Source organism: Triplophysa dalaica, chromosome 15, assembly GCF_015846415.1.
Source record: "Triplophysa dalaica isolate WHDGS20190420 chromosome 15, ASM1584641v1, whole genome shotgun sequence".
NCBI classification, from domain to species: domain Eukaryota; kingdom Metazoa; phylum Chordata; class Actinopteri; order Cypriniformes; family Nemacheilidae; genus Triplophysa; species Triplophysa dalaica.
Genome location: NC_079556.1, coordinates 6557075 through 6578481, shown reverse-complemented (window position 1 = coordinate 6578481; position 21407 = coordinate 6557075). Strand labels below are relative to the sequence as shown.

Below are 21407 nucleotides of genomic sequence, written 5' to 3'. Positions count from 1 at the left end.
CTGTGGTTCTGGCTTTATAAAATAAAACAAGAGCAGATCTGTAAGCTGATGATAAAGTGACAACCAGCTGAAAACCCAAAACTAACCAAAATCCGATGAACGGCGGACGTACGATACCTGTGCAGGCTTTGCCATCATAAGTAAGCGTGAAGCCTTTGTCACACGTGCAGACGAAATATCCCTCCAGATTGGTGCAGGTACCATGAGCACAAACACTTTCATCCAGACATTCATTTATATCTGCAGAGAGAAGGTCACACACACAATACATCTGAGGGAATAAAGCGATGTGGGTCATATTTATAAAGGCCGTCTCATTCGTCAAAAAGTAACCGAGCTAAGCATGTATGAATGCACAAATAAACTGATCTCTTTCAAGTAACAGCAAAACAGTTCTGATTGGATGGAAAGTTCCCTGTCTTACCAGCACACTGGCCGTTTCTTCTCTCAAATCCATCCGGACATTGAATACACCTAAAAGAGCCCAGACTGTTATGGCAGATACCAGACGGACACACTTGACTGTCCCGGCATTCGTCGATATCTACAGAAAGAGAGAACGCAAAGAGAAAGAAAAAGTCAATATAAAAGAAAACGATCCATCCAGGCAATTGTTTTGGCAGCAGAGGTTATGTATCTGTCAAGTCTGACGCTTTTATAGAGGGACTCTTCTTATGGATGGGTGTTATTGTCGTCTTACTGAGAGACGGACAGGAGACGACTGACTCAGGTGGTGGAAAACTCATCTGTACTCTTCGACACTGACATTAATGAAGCAAGTGAAAGAAAAAACATCTCGACTCCAGAAAGCCGCTCCGATTGCTTCCTACAATGCCATGATGTACGACATCACCCTGCCTGCTTCCCAACCATCCATTTGAATTTATTGCTACTTCCAACTGCTTCTAAAGACACTTCATCTTTACTCTCAATGGATATGTTACATTAAATGTTTTTAGAGCTTGAATAGACATCACCTAATTACAACCACAACAGATTTCTGAAGAAAAGTTGAGAGGTGACTGCATAAGCCACCACATATTTTACAAGTGAAATATCCAGTTAAATACTCCTAGGAAACATTGCTGTTGTCATGACTAGAGTCACCCGTGCTAAGAATCAAAGATAAATATTTAAACATGATTTTGCGTGATTGTTATAATAAAAACTGGGGGGGAAATAAGATGCGGAGGAAACCTCAATGTGATTTGCGGGATGAATTACCCAATAAAGCAAGTGAAAATTACAACACGAAACTGAAATTGAAGTCAATATCTTACATACTCAATGAGTTACATGCGAAGCAATTTAGAATTTAAGTAATATCTGTTTTTTATAGATTGACTTCCTTACTGGCTTTAAGCAAACAAACAGCTGCATTAAAGTGTTGATGCACAGCAGTTTTACAAATTCCAGATTGCAGAATTAAGCTGGGACACATATTTACAAGATTTTTTTTTACAAAACCAAAAGAGGAGATTACTGGAACAGTTCAACCAGTTACCCAGAGAAACCACTGCGCTGGCCATCTCGCTTTATACAGACATAATGAGCCAGTCTGAATTTTCTAATATGAGGAAAATATCTGCTTTCCAAGAACCGTAGGCTCCAACGCTTCCTCAACTGCGGCTGAGTTTTTGGGTGACGCGGTTGAGGGTACGATAATACTTCTCTCCTTCCTCCACAAACCTCAGAGTGTGTCACAGGGAGGCGGTTTGTACCTCGTCTAACCTCAAAACCAGATAATGGCATGCACACATACAGGATGTGTTTGGAGTTAAGAAAGAGACAGAGCTCTGTCTGTACTTAGACGACCGCATTGTGGGCTAAGACCAAAAACAGACTTCATATGGGTGCTGATCCGTCTGGATCAAAATAAAAGCAGAGTGAAGGAGAGGAGCGCCAGTGACCTGTGATGAAAAATAGCCCCAAACCTCTGGAGTGCCAGGATCTTGCACTCAAACAGAAATGGGATTAAGCAAGCAAGGACAAAGAGGACAAGTCATTGTACTTTCTATGTAAATAGATATTTCGAGGAGCTCATTGAGTTGTAAAGTATTGTGTTAGCAGCACACAAGTTAAATCTCTAGAGAATACACTTACTGACAAAATGCATAACCAGAATAAGCTCTTGGGATAAAATCATCTGCCAAATTCATTCATGTAAACGATAACGGGCAGGTTTGAACCCAAATAATTTTTTTAAACAGTAAACCTTGCTTTGAAAATGTTTAACATTAAATGCTAACCCAGAGCCCTGATTTACTTCATGTGTGTGTGTGTTAACATGGGTAAGTTTGTTTGCGTGACAGAGTCTTGTAATTACCCGAGCAGCTGCTGCCGTCCTCATTAGACATGAAGCCAGGCTCACATGCACACTTGAAACTGCCCCGGGTGTTCTGACAGTGACCATTAGCACACACACCTTGGCTTTCCGCACACTCGTCAACATCTATCAAAAATAATCATTAACAAATAAATGAGTTTTGTATGAAATCTGAAATGCTGACTATGCGGTCAGCATACCAAGTCAACAAGGCATATGAGTATCAAATGTTTGTGTAACATTCTGGCTACTAACATACTTTTCATCGAAATATCCCATAATCCGGTTCATGTGGTTTATCGACATTAATTTTAAATTTATGCTTTGAAATAAGCATTGTAATCATTGATTATTCGCTTAGTACTGTCATTTCTCAAGGTCACTTGAATGTGTTACTCTTTAGACATGCCTTATTTTGAAATCGGTTTGTTTCTGTGACACCTTCATTTTTCAATATACTGTATGAAAAGTGACAATTTCCTTTGTATCATTCAATAAAATGTAATATTTTAAAATATAAACCAAATTATTTAATATATTGACAGTTTCTATATGTGACGCAGTCTGTGAAAACCCAGACTGGTCATGTTTTGTGTTTTACTGTTATCTACATAAAACCATTCTAGATCATGTAAAGAAAATTAATTGAAAATATTTGTCTTTGATATCTTTAATACTGACTTTGTAAAAAAAAATTGTGGTAAAATGAATGATTGAAAACATAACACAGTTTGATTTTGAGACTCAAGTCAGGGTTACACAGTCTGGGTCACATATACTGTAAGAAAATATTTATTGATTTATTGATGCACGGAAAAAAAAACAATGTTAACTGATACAGTTCTTTATTTTTTTAACTCACAATGGCAGCTTAATATAGATAAATACAGTGATAATACTGAGTATAACCTTTGACCTCTCACCTAAACATGTCGTGCCCTCGCTGTCAGTTCTGAAGCCAATGTCGCAGATGCATATATAGCTGTCAGGTTTGTTAATACAGAACCCTGGGCCACAAATATCAGGATTTATATGACACTCGTCAACCTCTGAGATGAGATGAGAGAGAGAGAGAGAGAGAGAGAGGGGGGGGGAGCAAAAGTATGGCCATCTTTTACATTAGAAAAATGTAATGCATTAAATAAACATAATGGGCAAATAAATGAACAACTACACAGACTCATATGTAAACAAATAACTCATTACTTGCATCACTTATTAGAAGCAGACGTTTATTGCCTATAAAGGGACTGTTATGATATGAATCTTTCATTCTCTGCGGGAAAGAGAAAGCGGCTAAAGCAAACATCTATCTGGAGAATGAGGATTACATAACTTTTATTAAGCCTCCGTCAACAGTTACACTGATAAGATCCCTGAGGACTTCCACAAAGTGTCAACTTCCTAAAAGTAAAGAGAAATTGAGAGTGTATGCGAGGTTTCAAATATCTGCTTGGAAGAACTAAAATATCTTTGCAACTTCCTAATTGGTCCCTTGCTTTTTCCAGCCTGACTTGAAAGTGGGGAACATACCATATATCACTTCCTGGAAAATTTATAACAAAAATAAACTTAAACGGACGAGTCAGCAAAAGGTTAAAGAGGTTCAAATCTAATGAATAATGTCCTGTCAGTTCAGTGTTAAGAGCCTCTCTACATAGACATAGACATCATTCAATCTGAGGGAGACATATAGTTCAAAGATGGATGACATTCACCTGCCAGTTGTGTTGGTGCTATTTCCTGACTTGCATGGGAGGGCAGAATTTCCACTGGAGCAGGAGGCGACACCTTCTCCCTCACCTCTAAAGAGCGACAAGGAACAAACAAAATAGAGAGAGTAAGAAAATCTGTAAATATTTAGCAATCCTTCCTGAAAATGCTCAACAGAAACAGAAAATTCCAAACTTCAGGATGCAGATCAGTGAGATCACACATCGAGCCATCTTTGTCAACCTCTGCATGTGCAGATTCGGTAAAAACGAACAGCATTGTTTCATAAAAATGCAGTCGATCACAACTACTCCAGGACAGAATAAACATGTCCAGTGCATCAGCTGCACACGGTCAGATGATTGGAACTGTCAGAAAACAGATGTTGAGGTAGATAAGGGAGAAATACAGACAGGTGGACAGGTGTTTGGAGGGCACCAAGGTAAACAGTAGACAGGTGTTTGGATAGAGACAGAAAAGGTTGCTGAGGGACAAGGAAACAAAAGACGTTTGTGAAATACACGCGTTATAGGTATACATATGGATGGGGAAAGATAGAAAGCCAAAGGTCGGGATAACAGAGGACACACACTTGGAGTAGAAACAGGTAGATGTGTGGACTGGTAAGTAAAGTAAAGTAAAGTAAAGATGTGTTTATAGGAATATGCATGCAAGGATTGAGGACAGGCTCCATCCTGACTGTGGACACCTGTCCGGCATATACTCTCATCTGGGTAAATAAACATGACAACACACACTTAAACGCACATAAAGTGAGCAACTGAAAATATCTTAATGCACAAGGCATAAAAGTGGGCGAAGCTTAAAAATCTTTAATGCAGAGTTTCAATCGCACAAATGTTAAACTTGCTTCCCTTCATTGTCTCTTTTCCACACACACACTCGCGCCCACACACACACACCCTTGATGGTTAAGCTTCGGGTGGGAGTGTTGTTGGAGGATGAAATTAAATGGGCTTTGATCTACACATACACCATAAACACTAAAATGAGCCCCTTATCTCATCCAGAAACCACACTTATCGTAAACTGAGCCATTAGAGACTCTTCAAAGACTTGATCACATGGCATGATCTTCCTTAATTACTTCTTTAGACAGTTTTTCCTAATTGGTTTATCTTTTGAAATGTTCGATGATGCTTTTCATCTTTTGAATCGATATGTCATGCAGGTTTTACATCTTTCCGTAAGAGATGCATTCTTACAACAATCCCTATTAAGAAAACTTAAAAATTAAACCTTAAATCTAAACCGCTACACATAAACCATTGTACATTTGTTCACTTGGCAGATGCTTTTATCTAAAGCAACTTTTTGTCTAATTTTGTCTAAACCACGTTCTTCCACACAAGACGCAATGAACCATTGTTACGAAAATGTTTATCCAAGGTGATCGCTAACAGGTCCACAACATCAAGCACAAACCATGAATGTGGTCAAAATAACCAGATCTGTCAATCATCACAAAGTGTACGAGGTGAACTTCAGTAAACCAACTTCAGTTTCAGAGCCGCTTCAAAGCTGTGGCACGGTCTCCCAGCAACAGGACGAAAACTTAATAAAAGACCAAGGACAAATACTTTTCTTCAGGATCCTGGCCCACCTCCACAGCACTTTTCAGCAGCGCAATGCTTTCACAGCTGCTTTTGCAGAGAGGCCATAAAACGTGTGCAGTTTATATTGTGTGAGCGTGCCGAAAGGAGAAAATATAATGCGATGCGCTGATCTTTTGGAAATCCTTCATCGGTTTTGACTTTGCCTTTGCTAGGTGGAATCAATGGCATCGAGTCTAATGACTCTCTCCGGTACAGACAGATCTGTCCTGTCTGCTCACTTTCTATAGGAACACAGAGTCTTGGCTACATTCTGGACCTCTCATTCTGCTCTACACCAATGCCAAGCCTCATTCCATTGCCCGGTGCCAAGCGTGCTTATGATGACATTTACACAGAGAAGGAGAAAAAAGGACTGGAAAGACTGGATTTTGGGTGAACTTGTTTACATATTGTGTATGTCCTTGAAGAGTCACAAAATATTTGCGTTACAATCTCACACCTGGCCACAGTGTCCTTAACACTTGTTTTTCATGTATGATGTTTTTTGCAATTGGTTTAAAATGTGTACAATTCCCAAAACTAAAATATCAAATTGCATACAGTTCAACATTAAAGAAAATTATTTTATTCATTTAGAAGTTTTTGTTGGTTTCCGTACCAGCTTTTCTAAATAATGTCCCAGGTGATGATAATTTCCGTAAAAGCACATGTGACTCACCGGGTAGCTGTCTCTCTGTGATGCTGAGAGCCTCTATGGGCTGCTGCAGGGTAGGGAAGGGCATGGGAGGATCTACAGGTGCCTGGTGTCTGATGACAGGATTGCCTTGCCCCTGACCACCTGTCTGGACATGTCCAGCAGGTAGCTTGGGCTTGTAAATGTATGGTGTGGTCACATGGTAACCCATTCCTCCAGGACAAATCTCTTTAAATGCAGCTACAAAAAAGAAAAACTTTCATCAAACAACAGCAATAATATCTATCCATTCACTCAGGTCAAACAAAGAACCATAATTCTAAAACCTAATGTTAAACGTGCTTTAAATATTTCATTATTGAGCAAATGATACAATAAAACCTCACAAACTCCCACAATAAGACCAGGCCATCTTAAATCACATTGTGCGCGATTCGTTTTTTTAAAGGATCTTTAAAGGTGTTATCTTTTGGAGGATCTATTGAGAGAATTGCAATATAACATACATAACTATGTCTTTAGAGGTGTAGAAAGACCTTACATAAGGTATTTTTGGAAAAGAAAAAGGATCCCCAATATAACGCTTCCTTTCAGTAAACTAAGCTATTTTTTATGAACAAAGTAATTCAAAGGAATCAAAGTCATTCAAAAACAAAAGTGTGCAAACAATATTAGGAATGCACTAGAATGTACAGTATAATGTTTAAATGAGCTCATTCTTTACCTACCAGTACTCTTAAGAAACAATACACTTCAAATAGTGACAGTAGGCCTCAGTCAGGGAGCAAAATATCATTTAAAAGTCAGGAAAGAGCTCATGAAAATAAAACAATAACAGCACGAGTGAATTGCGTGTAAAAGCACCTACGTAGCAGAGCTGTGGAACACAAATGCAAACCCCCATGGAGTGTACTGTAGGATAGAAAGGCAGTGGCCAGTAGATCTGGTAGAGAGAGCTACCAGGTGGGACCAACAGGGGGCGTGTCTCAGGCGGCTTACCTGTCCCAGGTAGGGGGCAATGGTCACAGCGAGGGCCCCAAGCTTTGCCCACACTACAACAGCACAACTGTTTACTCAGCTGAGTGGACACGGGGTGCAAGCACTGCTTTCTTGAACCGACCAATCGGAAGCAAGCACCCTTCTCCTCGTGTTGAGCAGGTGTTTCGGCTGGTTACCATGGAGATGGAAGAAGGGAGGAAGGAGAGTGTGCACGGTGTATACACAAACATGGAGGAGAGACAAACAGAGAAAAAAGACAAGAAAGAGATTCCCTTCACCTTTTGCACTACTTAAACGGCATAAGAGAACAATGGGCTATATGCATGCGTGACTTCTGCGGTTGGGGAGACTTAAAGAATTATAAAGAAAAGTAAATATTTGAAAAAAGTGCAGTTCTGCCGTATTTGATATAAATTATATTTCATTATTACATTCAAATACGGTATTACATCATTCCTATATACCACTGCTGTTTTTTCTAAGTGATTACTAAGTTATTGACGAATAACTATTTTCAATTTTTTCCATTTCTCACCGTTTTAATTCTCCCCAACGGAAGCTGTCGAGGGTTCTGCACGTGAAACAGGGAAGTCACGCATGCATAGAGCCCATTTCCTGTATTACACATTACACAAGACAGGAAAAGTGAATCAGTTGTTTAAAGAGGTTTTGGGAAAAGATATACAGCCAAACAAGTGGACAGACATTAGCAAAGCAGAACGTTTGCGAAAGATGTTATACAAGCGTCAATATGCGAGAATGAACTTGATTTCAAACATATCTTTAAAATCATTTAACATGAAAATTACATTCTTCTAAATGAGCTTCAAGGCCTGTTAAATAGTGTTAAACACACCTCTCGTGAACAAACAATCCTAGAACTCTCTGATCCTGAATAAAACACCATGTTCTGAAGGTGTCATTTGGCAAGCTCTGCCTTCCAGAGAATGGTTCAGCGTCTATATTTATGACACTAACACAGACAGCACACTCGGGTAATATCATGAAATCATAAAGAACGTTTTTTTGTGCACTCTGATCGCCGGCATAACATTTTCATGCTTCTTCTTGCTGAACGGCAGATTATCTTTCATTGACTTGGCTGGCACAGTGAGCGTTAGATGCCATGTTAGGTCATGCTGCTAGCTCTGCTAATGGGCATTTCTCACCGTTAGCTTACTCATCGGTACAAGATGAAGTGATTAGCTGACATGGATCTTTTTTAAATAATTAAAGATGTCTTTATGCAGGTATGCATGGAGAAAGCAGGAATGTGCCAGAGAGACTTCTGACTACATTGGATTTAATGAAGACAGAAAAAGGGAGGACTTGAGAAGGGAGATGAGACTTACGGATGCAGGTGGAGAGGGTGGGGTCAGGCATGAAGCCAGGGTTGCAGAAACACTTATAGCTGCCCATGTTGTTGATGCATTGTCCATTGGGACAAACACCCGGGATCTGACATTCATCAACATCTGAGGACAATAACATATATAACAGCTCAATTGAGAGTACACGCATACACACACATTTGACACATGTTTGTTAAAAGGCCAATGAGTGCAAGGGTGCGCATTTGTCATTCTTAGTCAGTTATGGAATAAGAGAATGTGCTGCGAGTTGGACATAGATCTAATACATTTCCTAATGCAATGCGAATGTGTTCATGATGTAAGTAATGCAGTGATGGAGAGAGGATATACACATTCTCACAAGCATCCAAACAGCCCGCGGGAGCTTTCGATCAAAGCAATGACATCATTATGGAAGTAATAAACTTCACTACCTAATCAGTGATAGCTGATGTACATAATTCTTTAATGCAAACTAACACAAGGTTGACAACGCGTACAAATACTTTTACATTAAATTATCCACTGGAAATAAAATTATGTTTATTGCACATTCTCCGAAGCAAATGTATAGAATAATGCAATGTATGTCGCGTTGGATAAAAGCGTCTGCCAAATGCGTAGATGTAAGATTGTTATATTATTATGTTTCCACCCACAAATTACATCATATTTATCCAAACACTTTATAAAGGTGCTTAAATAGGATTCTTCACAGCAATGGCATAGAATAACCATTTTTGGTGCAACAAATAACCATTCAGTCAAAGGTTCTTTAAATAACTAAAGGAAACTCACTTAGGAAAACAAAAGCAGAAGCTCTATCACTGCCCATAAATCAAATCTGAATTACTGCTAACACACTTAAAACTTTAGCGTGACGCAAAAAGGCATTAATGTTTTGATCCTCAGACGTGGTTAGACGGAGAGATTATGTTCAGATTTGGATAACATTACACTTCAAACGGTATCCGTTCCCATAGGTGTATGAGATCAAAGACCAGTGTTATTTCTCCCAGAAGAACAAACTTTTTTTATAAACTCTATTATAATACATTACTGGCTTAATTTATGAAATTAAGTACTTGTAAATCAATTTAAGTGAATACTACTTAAAGTTATGTTTTATTTATGTATTTTTGTCCTGCTTTAATGCACTTGAGTATGTCTCAGTGTTCCAGAGTGCCAGATCTGGGCAAGACAAGTTATACCAGACTCCAAACTCCCAACCCAGCAGCCAGACCACACGCTGGGCACTTCCCCCAACACGGCCTGCTTCACTTTTAGCTGTGGTTCAGCTCTGGGTTTGGCAGCCTAGGGAACTAGTGGTGGCTGCTAATGGCATATGTATTTGGCATCTGGGTGTGTGGAGGGAGAGAGAAAGACAGATGTAAGCAAGACAAATAGAGGGTAAAAGTCTATGTATAATATTTAATATGAAATTAAATATGTTATATTTTTGCTTCTTTAAAGGAGTCACCCTTTGCCTAGACTTTGCATTTCATCAACCAGCTTCTTGAGGTAAAGTATCATCCTAAGAAGGTTTCTAAAAGATACTGAGGAAGTTTCAATTGTTATCATCTTACTGGCTGGTTTTCTTCACAAACCTTTTTATCAACATGAATTTGTTTTGCAATTAAATATGTTGGCAAATATTTAACATTCAGATGGGTAGTTGACAAATAATATATCTATTATTATTAATAAAGATAAGTATTAATAATTTAAAGTAATGTTCAATTTTTTTACTGTGACACATCCTGTATGCCTGTATGATCAACATATTTTTAAGATCATAAATCTGTTTCAGTCAACTGACTCTAAACTTATAGTAGGATATGTGTGTGTGCATGTGTGTATACATATTTACAGAACATAAGGTCTGTTCTATACTCTCCCCCAAACAGGATGTCTCAACAATACAAACTTAGATTGATCGCTTTACATGTTTTACGACTTTTCGTGTCTGAGCAGTCAAACGCAGAGGCACGTGGGGGTGACCTGAATTATAAATGTGTCATTGACATAAAGGTGCGCACACCCATCTGTCTAATCATTTACACCCCGCTTTGAGCCTCCCACTATTTTTCAATCTCTCTCGCTTTCTTTCTGTGTTGACTGATTGATGGAAAATCATTCTTTATGGCCCATTTCTTTAGGATGAGAAAATGAAAGGGCTCTCTTTGCTCTCCTTTTCAGCGAGAGGAAAAATAGACAATCAATGCACAAATGTGGACGGCACGCATACAGGTACACGGCCTGAATGCAGGAACAAAACAGCTCACGGTGAACACATCTACACAATACATCACAAGACACAGGCCATGATTCTTACCGACACACCGAGTGGCATTCACCCTCTTATAGCCCGGTGGACATTCAATCATGGTGGTTGGCCTCTGCAGAGGAATTGCTTCAGAGAGAGAGAGAGAAGAACAAAACATTTAGTCAAACCTCAGTAAACGTAACAAGGCCTTTGGTTTACTTAGAAAACAATAAAGGAAATATAACTCTACATAACTGTCTAACTGTTTTTAGATTTGTCTTGGGGGAGATCCTGGGATTGAGAATGCATAACACAAACAGACTGTACATCTCTTCGTAAAGTCGGTATGAATAGAGCAGAGAGGAAAAGGCAGAGAGTGTGACACTAATTTGGAAGAGAACATAACAACATTGGCACATGATATTTTAAGCCGGCTATAGAAATAAATGAGGCTGAACCCTGGACTTATTTACATCACACCTCAACACTTGCGTTCAGGTTCTGCCATGCTGCGCCGCCTGGGTCCTATTTCCATTAGATGCCAACTGATACCAGCACGTATCTGCCTTCAGCTGTTGCTAACAGACCTCCAAGACAGTCGTAAACTAGACATCAACTTCACACCTCTCATGTATATTCACTGAAGCTTGTTGTGTCAAGTCAACTTCCACACACACTTAATTTATCTGTTGTTTTGTGTCAATACAATCGAAGTCAATGGGGGACAATGTTGTTTGGTTGCCAAAATTCTTCCAAATATCTTTTTTTGTTCTGCAGAACAAAGGTCATGCATAAATGAAATCACATAACTGTAAATAAATGATGAATTAATTTTCATTTTTAGGTGAACTATCCTTCAAATGAAGCAATAACATTTGAATTGGCATTTGAAGACTGAAACAACGATCCTTAAATATTTGAAACTGGTTTTTGATTTGTGAATGTTTATTTTGGTGACATCCATAAGGTTTAGATCAGCGATATGTCTGGGAATGCAAGGACACCCATATATGGCCAGAGAATTGCAAAAATATGTTCCCATTTACTGTACAGTGAAGTGGGGTCTCATAGATTGTGTTCTGGGGGGTTTTAGAGACAGTGACTAAGCATGGAAGAAACACAACCGTATGAGTAAATGTGTAAGTGCGCATGTGTGTGCGTGTGTGGAAGCAGGTCATTACTTAAGCTGGAGTGTGTGCCAGGTGAGTCAGCAAGTCAGTAAGTTCACAGCATGTGTAACCAAATACTTCAAAGTTTTTCGTCTACCCATTTATTATGTTCTTTCCTTTTCTCTGTGGAATCCATCCTCTTCTACACTCTCTCTCTCCCTCTATTAGGACCATGTGTCAGTTGACTCATAGTCTCTCAAATGGTTTTTAACAGAACCTCCAACTGTTACTTTTCAGAGTTAGTGAGAATCAGGGCTGGGCCTCAGATGAATCATGCTTTCCCACTCTTGGACTGTAGTGCTGTGGAATCCTCTGCTCAATTGCCAAAATATGTACTGTACTACTTGCCTTACATCAAACTATCACTGTCTTTCAATTAACATATTTTTATTACCATGTACTGTTGTAAGATGTAAGCTTCTAAGACGGTGAGACATCTGTGTGAGAGTTAGATAGATATTGTGAGAGAGACGCTTGTGTGAGAGTGAGACAGATGCCTTTGTGACGGATGTTTGTGCGAGACAGATATTGTCAGAGAGACGCTTTTGTAAAAAGTGAGACAGATATTGTGAGAGAGACACTTGTGTGAGAGTGAGACAGATATTGCGAGAGAGACACTTGTGTGAGAGTGAGACAGATATTGCGAGAGAGACACTTGTGTTAGAGTGAGACAGATGCCTTTGTGACGGATGTTTGTGTGAGAGTGAGACAGATATTTTGAGAGAGACACTTGTGAGAGAGTGAGAGATATTGTGAGAGAGAAACTTGTGTGAGAGTGAGACAGATATTGTGAGAGAGAAACTTGTGTGAGAGTGAGACAGATATTGCGAGAGAGACACTTGTTAGAGAGTGAGACAGATGCCTTTGTGACGGATTGTTGTGAGAGAGTGAGATAGATAATGTGAGAGAGACACTTGTGTGAGAGTGAGACAGATATTGCGAGAGAGACACTTGTTAGAGAGTGAGATAGGTATTGTGAGAGAGACACTTGAGTGAGATAGATATTGCGAGAGAAACGCTTGTGTGAGAGTGAGACAGATATTGTGAGAGAGACGCTTGTGTGAGAGTGAGACAGATGCCTTTGTGACGGATTGTTGTGAGAGAGTGAGATAGATATTGTGAGAGAGACACTTGTTTGAGAGTGAGACAGATATTGCGAGAGAGACACTTGTTAGAGGGTGAGATAGATATTGTGAGAGAGACACTTGTGTGAGAGTGAGATAGATATTGCGAGAGAGACGCTTGTGTGAGACAGATATTGTGAGAGAGACGCTTGTGTGAGAGTGAGACAGATGCCTTTGTGATGGATTGTTGTGAGAGAGTGAGATAGATATTGCGAGAGAGACACTTGTGAGAGAGTGAGATAGATAATGTGAGAGAGACACTTGTGTGAGAGTGAGACAGATATTGCGAGAGAGACACTTGTTAGAGAGTGAGATAGGTATTGTGAGAGAGACACTTGAGTGAGATAGATATTGCGAGAGAAACGCTTGTGTGAGAGTGAGACAGATATTGTGAGAGAGACGCTTGTGTGAGAGTGAGACAGATGCCTTTGTGACGGATTGTTGTGAGAGAGTGAGATAGATATTGTGAGAGAGACACTTGTTTGAGAGTGAGACAGATATTGCGAGAGAGACACTTGTTAGAGGGTGAGATAGATATTGTGAGAGAGACACTTGTGTGAGAGTGAGATAGATATTGTGAGAGAGACACTTGTTTGAGAGTGAGACAGATATTGCGAGAGAGACACTTGTTAGAGGGTGAGATAGATATTGTGAGAGAGACACTTGTGTGAGAGTGAGATAGATATTGTGAGAGAGACACTTGTGTGAGAGTGAGATAGATATTGCGAGAGAGACGCTTGTGTGAGACAGATATTGTGAGAGAGACGCTTGTGTGAGAGTGAGACAGATGCCTTTGTGATGGATTGTTGTGAGAGAGTGAGATAGATATTGCGAGAGAGACACTTGTGAGAGAGTGAGATAGATATTGTGAGAGAGACACTTGTTTGAGAGTGAGACAGATATTGGGAGAGAGACACTTGTGTGAGAGTGAGACAGATGCCTTTATGACGGATGTTTTATGTTAGAGAGTGATATCTGTGTGTTAGATGTGTATGTATAGGAATGAGAGAGATGATTGTGTGAGAGTGAGACAGATATCTTACACAATCTTACATGTTTTTTTGGGGCATTTCTGGCATTTGTGGAATCCCCACGATGTGCCCACCGTCCCACAGCAGGCGTCCTGTTTAGAGAGTCCAGGCAGAGCTTTCCCACACTATAATGAAATAAAACACAATCAGATCCAAATCAAATGAGTTGCTGAAAAAGAAAGAGAGATCATCTGCAAATGAATGAGACCCACACACTTCACGTACATAATTCTGCTCACGCTCAACTCTTATTCCCAATTCTCTCTGATCGACGCGCTGATTGGTTTTCCCTGGCTAAATCTAATCTGCCCTACCAGCCGCTAACCCAGCAGCACTCTGAGAGACAGCAATGATACACAATGCAAACAATTGCCGACAGTACCATTACTGAAAGGCAAGATCTCAGCGGCCTGATAACAGCCTCCTCTTCTCAGACAAGACAAGACAAAGTCACAAATTAAGTCTGAACGGGTGCAAACACAGCCAAGGCACTTTACGATTAGAGAGAGTAAACACGCAACACTTCTATTGAGGTTAACCAGATTATAAAAACTTGATAGATGAACAACTACGGGAAGAGACGACAAATGGATGTTCTTTGACGCAGGACTTAAGACTTAAAACTTTAGAGTGGCTTTTGTGTTTGACCTTCAGTTCTTTTTTCCAACAGAACCATCATCTCTCTGACCTGCATCCCGGTGGTCTCCTGGAAGCAGCGTCCCAGCTGGCTCTTAGATGTCACCGGCTGGTACTGGAGGTATGTTTGTTGGTTAGGATAAATGGCTCCGCTGTGTCCATGTTGGATGCTCTGACTGCTGCTAGACTCAGAGATGTGGTAGGTGAAGGAGTGGCTGGACTGCGAGTTCTTCACCTGACTGTTACTGTCCACAGGAGACACCTGGTGGATCTGGACTGAGGCCTCTGGGGGATGTTTCACGTGGACATTCACCAAACCTTATTTAAGTAAAAAAGCTGTGCTTTAATACCAGCAGATCTCCACAAACAAAGAAACCGTTTCAGAGCCAATTGATGTGTTAATTAACAAGCAAATTCCTATCAACATTTCTGCGGAAACACAAAGAGAAGGAATGTTAGGAACGTTACCTTGGTTTTGTCCAGTGCCATAGGTCAGGGGAAGCGTGTGTGTTGAGTGCACTTGTGTCTTCTGACCGTTTGCCACCGTCTGTTGCCCATGATGACCATTTGGATTCGACATTTGGCAGAATTTTCCGGTAAAGTTGGGAGGGCACTGGCACTTGTCCCGAGCGCTGCATTTTCCTCCGTTCATGCAGGGCAAATGGCAAACAACTAAAACACACACACAGACTAAATGTGTCAGACACTGAATGAAACTGGAATTTAATTCAACTTCCTGTTTAGAGAAGCATAACATTTATTTCAAACACACACAGCTGGATAAACAAACTTTGCATCCGTTTAGTAATTCCCAGCTTCTGTGCCGTATCACAAGATATACACAGCCGCAGAAAAAATTAAGAGACCTTATTAAAATTATTATTATTTTTTGTTGACTATTTATAGGTATGTGTTCAGGTAAAATGGTCATTTTTGTTTCATTCGGTGAACTATTAACAGTATTTCGGCCAGATTTCAAATAAAATATTGTTTCTTTTTGCATTTATATGCAGGAAAATGAAAACTGGAGAAACAGGTCAGAATATCAGAGAAGATGCTCTGTGTTTTTTCATTTTTTCTGTGATAACCTTGATTTTTATCAAAGTTTTCATGCGTTCTGTCAAGCTGTCAGTCTTTTAAGTTGCTGTTGGATGACTTTATGTCACTCCTGACGCTTGATTTTTATTGAAATTCAACAGACACTGGACTGGATAATACACACAATACATCTAGAAATGCTAATAACATGAATGTTTGGAATGGTCTCTTAATTTTTTGCCACGTCTGTATATGTTTGTATTAATTAATAAATGTTAAACTGAAAGAGTGAATAAATTGGGCTGGTTTGTGTGTGTAAGCTTAAACGCTTCAGAGAAAATCTATCTAGGAACTTTGAGGTGGGGTGTAAAGACGGTTCAGAGTGACATATTTCTACTGTAACATGTAATTATGGTGACGGATCATCTTCCACTTCCTTTTTTGCTTATGGTATATTTCACAAAGTTCAAAATTACACTCACATTTACTGGTGAAGTATTAATATTAGAAAATGATGAATGGATGTAATTGCACAGCTGAGGTGAATAAACGTCTGGAAGTTGACATTTTATGGTGATATGTTTGCGTTGTGGGACATTTTTTTCACAATAAATTCATTCTTCCCTGCTTTTCACAGATATTTGTTTAAGAAGTTCCCAAACCGAAGCCACAAAATATAATTAACCGTCATGAACTCATCAGGCTAAATGCTTGTTAAAACATCATGGCTGTCATGACCACCACACCCACTCGCCACAACATGATGTCATTTCCTCCAAACCGCATGTGCTTATTGTGGTAAGACACACAGCATCTAAACCAAGACGTAACAGACTTTCACTAAGCTATTAAAGGAAAAGATCATCTCAAAATCTAAATTGTGTTTTTTTTACTCACCTGCATGACATTCAACATGTTTTAAGACCTCACGGGTCAGATATTTGTGTTCCGAAGACGCCGGGAGGTCTTCAAACATGTTGAACGTCATGTGGGTGAGTAAAAAATAATACAGTTTTGATTTTGAGATGAACTTTTGCTTTAACCATTAACCTTTATGAATAGTCTTTATATAATATATTTTCCATTTGAGAATATCTCCAGACATCCTCAACATGAAGTTTTGTCTTATATAGTAAATTTGCCCCCTGAGGCGAGTATAGCTAAGCAACCCCCCCCAAACACATATACGCACTACTGCTTACAATAACAGTCCATTTTCTCAGATACAATCTCTCGTTATGCACATTTATGTATTCATATCAATATTTACAGTCTGACAAAACCATAATTTATACAAAACACGCAGTTCCATACTCCCTCTGTTCCAACTCTAGTGGGAAATCTAGGACTACAGTATAGTGCTTACAGTGAACCTCAGGCAACAGCCTGGCACGCTCATGTATCAACATTATATAACACACACACTCTCTCCTCAGTGAGCCAAGTAAAAACTGGAGAAGAACAAAAGTGCAGATGATAGTAAACAAATGAAATGTGGTTTAAAGCTGTTTAGCAGAAGAGCAGGATGCCACCCAAACCCCAGATGCAGATCATTAACTTTCACTCACACATACATGACAGTTTTTATATAGTTTATTGGGTGAATGAGGCACACACATTTGATGTGCTGATGAGATGATTTTCAATTGTCAAAAGTGTTATAACTATAGAAGAATATGCAGATGCCCAAGCAAACAAAGTGACTCCCACAAAGGCTGAAAGAAGTCTTGAGCATGGGAGGCTGTGGTTGGTTGGCCAATCTTTGTTGAATATCTCATGTGGAATAAACATTAGGAGAGCACAACTTTCGGAAATCTCCCAGGGTAAAATACTTTAATGTTGATGTTATATTTTGTTAATGTGACAATAATCGGGATTAAAAAAAAACACAATCATCCAAATCGTGTTAATTCTACAAATATACCCATAAAATTTTTCGCCATAACAGTTACAGTGGTTTCAAACTCTCTCTCTCTCTCTGCCTTCATACACTTTTATTTTAAATGTGATTCATTGACCAAGTTACATTAAAAAAAAGAAAGAATTATTGCACAAATGCGCATCCTTTTTTTTAATAAACATTTTGATAAATATCGAGATAATACCGTTATCATATTTTGGGGAGGGCGCAAAAGTTGTGTAGAGAAAATTGGATATTGTGACAGCCCTAATGTTATCAAAGTGGCATAATGTGTCACAGGCGTGCAAATCTTAAAATAATCCGTACGAGAGTTCTAAGACAAAAAAATATGATAATTTTTTCTATTCACATCAATTCTGAAGGAATCCTAACGTTGAAGGAACATTAAAGAGATAGTTCACCCATAGTATCACCCATAAATGCTAATTATGTCTACGTTTACTCACTCTCAAGTTTTTCCAGACCTGTATGTGCATTTCTGTTCTGTTGAACACACAAAAAAAGATAATTTGAAGAATGTGGGAAACCAAATAGTTTTGGGGCAGTTTTCCCCTGCTATGGTAGTCAATGGTGCCCCAGAAGTCTTTGTTTACAAACATTCTTCTAAATATCTTTCATTGTGTTCAGTACAAAGAAATGAAAGGATCCGAAACAACTTGTTGATGAGTTAATGTTCACCAAATTTTCATTTTTGTATGAACCATTCCATGTGTTCACTTGTGTAAACCATGTTTGCTAAACTTTCTTTGTTCAGCATGGATGACCTAGAAAAATGAAGCTATAACAAAGTATGAATAGAGCTTATGTGCTCTGACAATAATTTTGAGCCAGTTAGAGTAGAGATAAAGTGTGACAAAGGACTGCAGAGTTCTGTCCTCAGATCAGTACATCACGCATTACTGCAATACATTACATCCACAATGTAATTATATTAAAGGACCATTCAGCTAAATATTGATTTACAGTGTGGTGATTCTTAAGTAATTTTATAAGACAGTCTATTGATCTATCGATTAGTCACCCGAGGGAGTTTATTTGCTGCCTAAAGTATCAATTCACCATCAATATGGGGATCCCAGAGGTTTATATCATTACGAAGCCAAACCTTTGGTATCGATCCAGCCCTAATGATTGTGTGTATGTGTGTGTGTCTCCAGTCTCTATGCTGCTGGATCTCGGCCAGCAATCTCTCCCAACTGTGTCTGGATCAGAGCTGAGATGCCGTTCAACGTTCCTTATAAGGCCTCACACACTCACCCGTTCCAGACGTTCACCTCATTCAGACAAATAGCTTGATGGAGCGAGCGAGCAAGAGAGAACAAGATCTCAGCACCAAGCACAACCTCTGTTTAAAATACGTCTCTTATTCTGGCTGTCCGCAGGAGTGTCTGTCAGAACGCTTACTCCTCTGAGCTTTCCTGACCCTCTTATATGGAATATCTGTAGCTGCTGTGAACAGATTACAAAAACCACTGATGAAAACAATCTTCTGTGTGCCAGACCAAGCTGAATGCTCCCCTTGTGTCCACAGTGTAATTTGATTTGAAAGTAGGCATTATGTAACCACTTGGGTTGTCACAATACCAACATTTCACTAGCAGACACCCATACAAGAGAAACTTCTTGGTTAATGAAATCAATACATACTGTAAAACTAATATGCCATTGATCTTAAAGGGACAGTTCACCCAATAATTAAAATTCTTTCATCATTTACTCATCCTCATGTCATCCCAACCTGCATAACACAGAAGAAGATATTTTGAAGAACACTGATAACCAAACAACTTGGCCTCCATTGACTCCCACTGTAGAGACACAAAACCAGAAAGACATTTCTCAAAATATCTTCATTTGTGTTGCACAGAAGAAAAAGTCATCTACAGGTTTTGAACGTCTGGAGGGTGAATAAATGATGACAGAATTTATATTTTTGGGTAAAGTATCCCTTTAATCTTTTGTGATATATTTTTTATAAAGATGTTACCTTTTTCCGTTAAATTAATTAAGTGTACTCAAACACTCATTTCAAAAAGTAATACGTTTTTTTCAGATAAAAACTCCTTAATAAAGAATGAAGAGATAATTTGATGGGAAAGAGTCGTTTCATGTTCCGTCAATAGACAGACGCAGGTTTTATGCTACATATACAAACTGTGGCTCTGGATGATGTAACGCGTTAATTAACGTATTTGTGACATCATTCAGACAAAAGGAATATAGCTTAAAGACTGTACGGTTTGTATGTATTTTTATTACAATGTCAATTTTGGCATACTAATGTAAAGTATTGGTCAAAACAGCCCTTTTTCTGAAGACTCCAAGTGCATGTACCTAACTTTGTTGAACATCAGCACAGATAAGCATTTGACCTAAACGGACAGCTTAATTCGCTCTTCAATTTTTCCTACTATAGCAGTCAGTGGTGGTCAAGAAATGTTTGTTCAATTCTTTATACATTTCTTTGTTCTGTTTAACACAAAAGAAGATATTTTGAAGAATGAAGGAAAGCAAACAGTTCTTGGGCACTTTTGACTACCGTTTGATTTGGTAGTCAATGGTGCCAAAGAACGGTTTGGTTGCAAGCATTCTTACAAATATCTTTCTCTGTGTTCATCTGAATAAAGAAATGTATACAGATTTGGAACAACTTGAAGGTGAGCAAATGATGACAGAATTTATATTTTAGTGTAAACTGTCCCTTTTCAATACATTACACAACTTAAAACTTGTCTAAAAGCCTTATTAAACTGTCTAAGAAACCCATCCTGCTTTTAAAACTCCTTACAAATAAACACTCGAAAAAAATTGTGCCAGGACTCTATAGAAGAGGCTGAGATGATCAGAAGATGCTCTCGATTTATTCTCTAGCCTTCACTGTAAAATAAGCAAGCATAACCTGTATCCAGTTATGCAGGCTCTTCAGACGCAGTCTATAGTATCTCAAACTTTTCCGCAATATCTGCCAGGCAAGTGAAAACTCCCCCGAACTGCGACTAGAAACACATTCAAACACCAGCTATAATTATAGACCTGTCTGAAGCTGGACATGATGCAACAGGCCCAGGGCCAGCTGTTCTCCGTTCAGCATTGAGCAAACACTAGTCTCACACAAACTTATCAAAGTTATCAAAACAGTTGCCGAAGAACAAATCAGACATTCTATAAAGTTCTACAAACAAAGAAAACATCAACAAACACATCGCATTTCACACTTGTGCCCAGTCTTCCCACAATGCATTGAGTAAAGAGGAGAGGCGATGTCACTCACCGACTCTGAAGTTGGGGGCGGTGAGCGTGTCGGTGGCGTGTCCGTTCTCGCTGATGATGGTGGTGGTGTTGCCCGGCTCGCAGCTGTTCTGACAGCGGCCGTTAATGCAGGTCATCTTGCAGATAGTTGGAGTGAAGATCACTTTGATCCGGCCGGTGTGGTTCCCAACTGTGGGCCAGTAAAGCAGGGACATTAGCAGAGACAGAAGAGAAAAACACATCAGTCTGGATGACATGGTTTTCATGACCGACTTCGACTCTCCCTCACTCTCGTAAGCAGTGTCTGACAGA

The 21407-nt window shown here is 39.3% G+C and overlaps 1 protein-coding gene across 2 annotated transcripts in view; it reads right to left on the bottom strand.

The window, feature by feature from the left end:
• Nucleotides 1-21407, bottom strand: part of ltbp1 (latent transforming growth factor beta binding protein 1) — a 60179-nt gene that overhangs the window by 15514 nt on the left and 23258 nt on the right. Inside the window, exons 5-17 of one of the 2 annotated variants that reach the window (XM_056767724.1) lie at nt 21118-21285; nt 15356-15559; nt 14940-15205; nt 14274-14376; nt 10997-11074; nt 8662-8784; nt 7310-7477; nt 6335-6550; nt 4045-4131; nt 3250-3375; nt 2327-2452; nt 425-544; nt 118-240 (exon numbers count right to left, since the gene is read on the bottom strand). In XM_056767724.1, coding sequence (XP_056623702.1) covers nt 118-240; nt 425-544; nt 2327-2452; nt 3250-3375; nt 4045-4131; nt 6335-6550; nt 7310-7477; nt 8662-8784; nt 10997-11074; nt 14274-14376; nt 14940-15205; nt 15356-15559; nt 21118-21285 — 1908 coding nt within the window. The remainder of the gene's footprint in view (nt 1-117; nt 241-424; nt 545-2326; nt 2453-3249; nt 3376-4044; nt 4132-6334; nt 6551-7309; nt 7478-8661; nt 8785-10996; nt 11075-14273; nt 14377-14939; nt 15206-15355; nt 15560-21117; nt 21286-21407) is intronic. The other variant, XM_056767726.1, reaches the window with a different exon arrangement.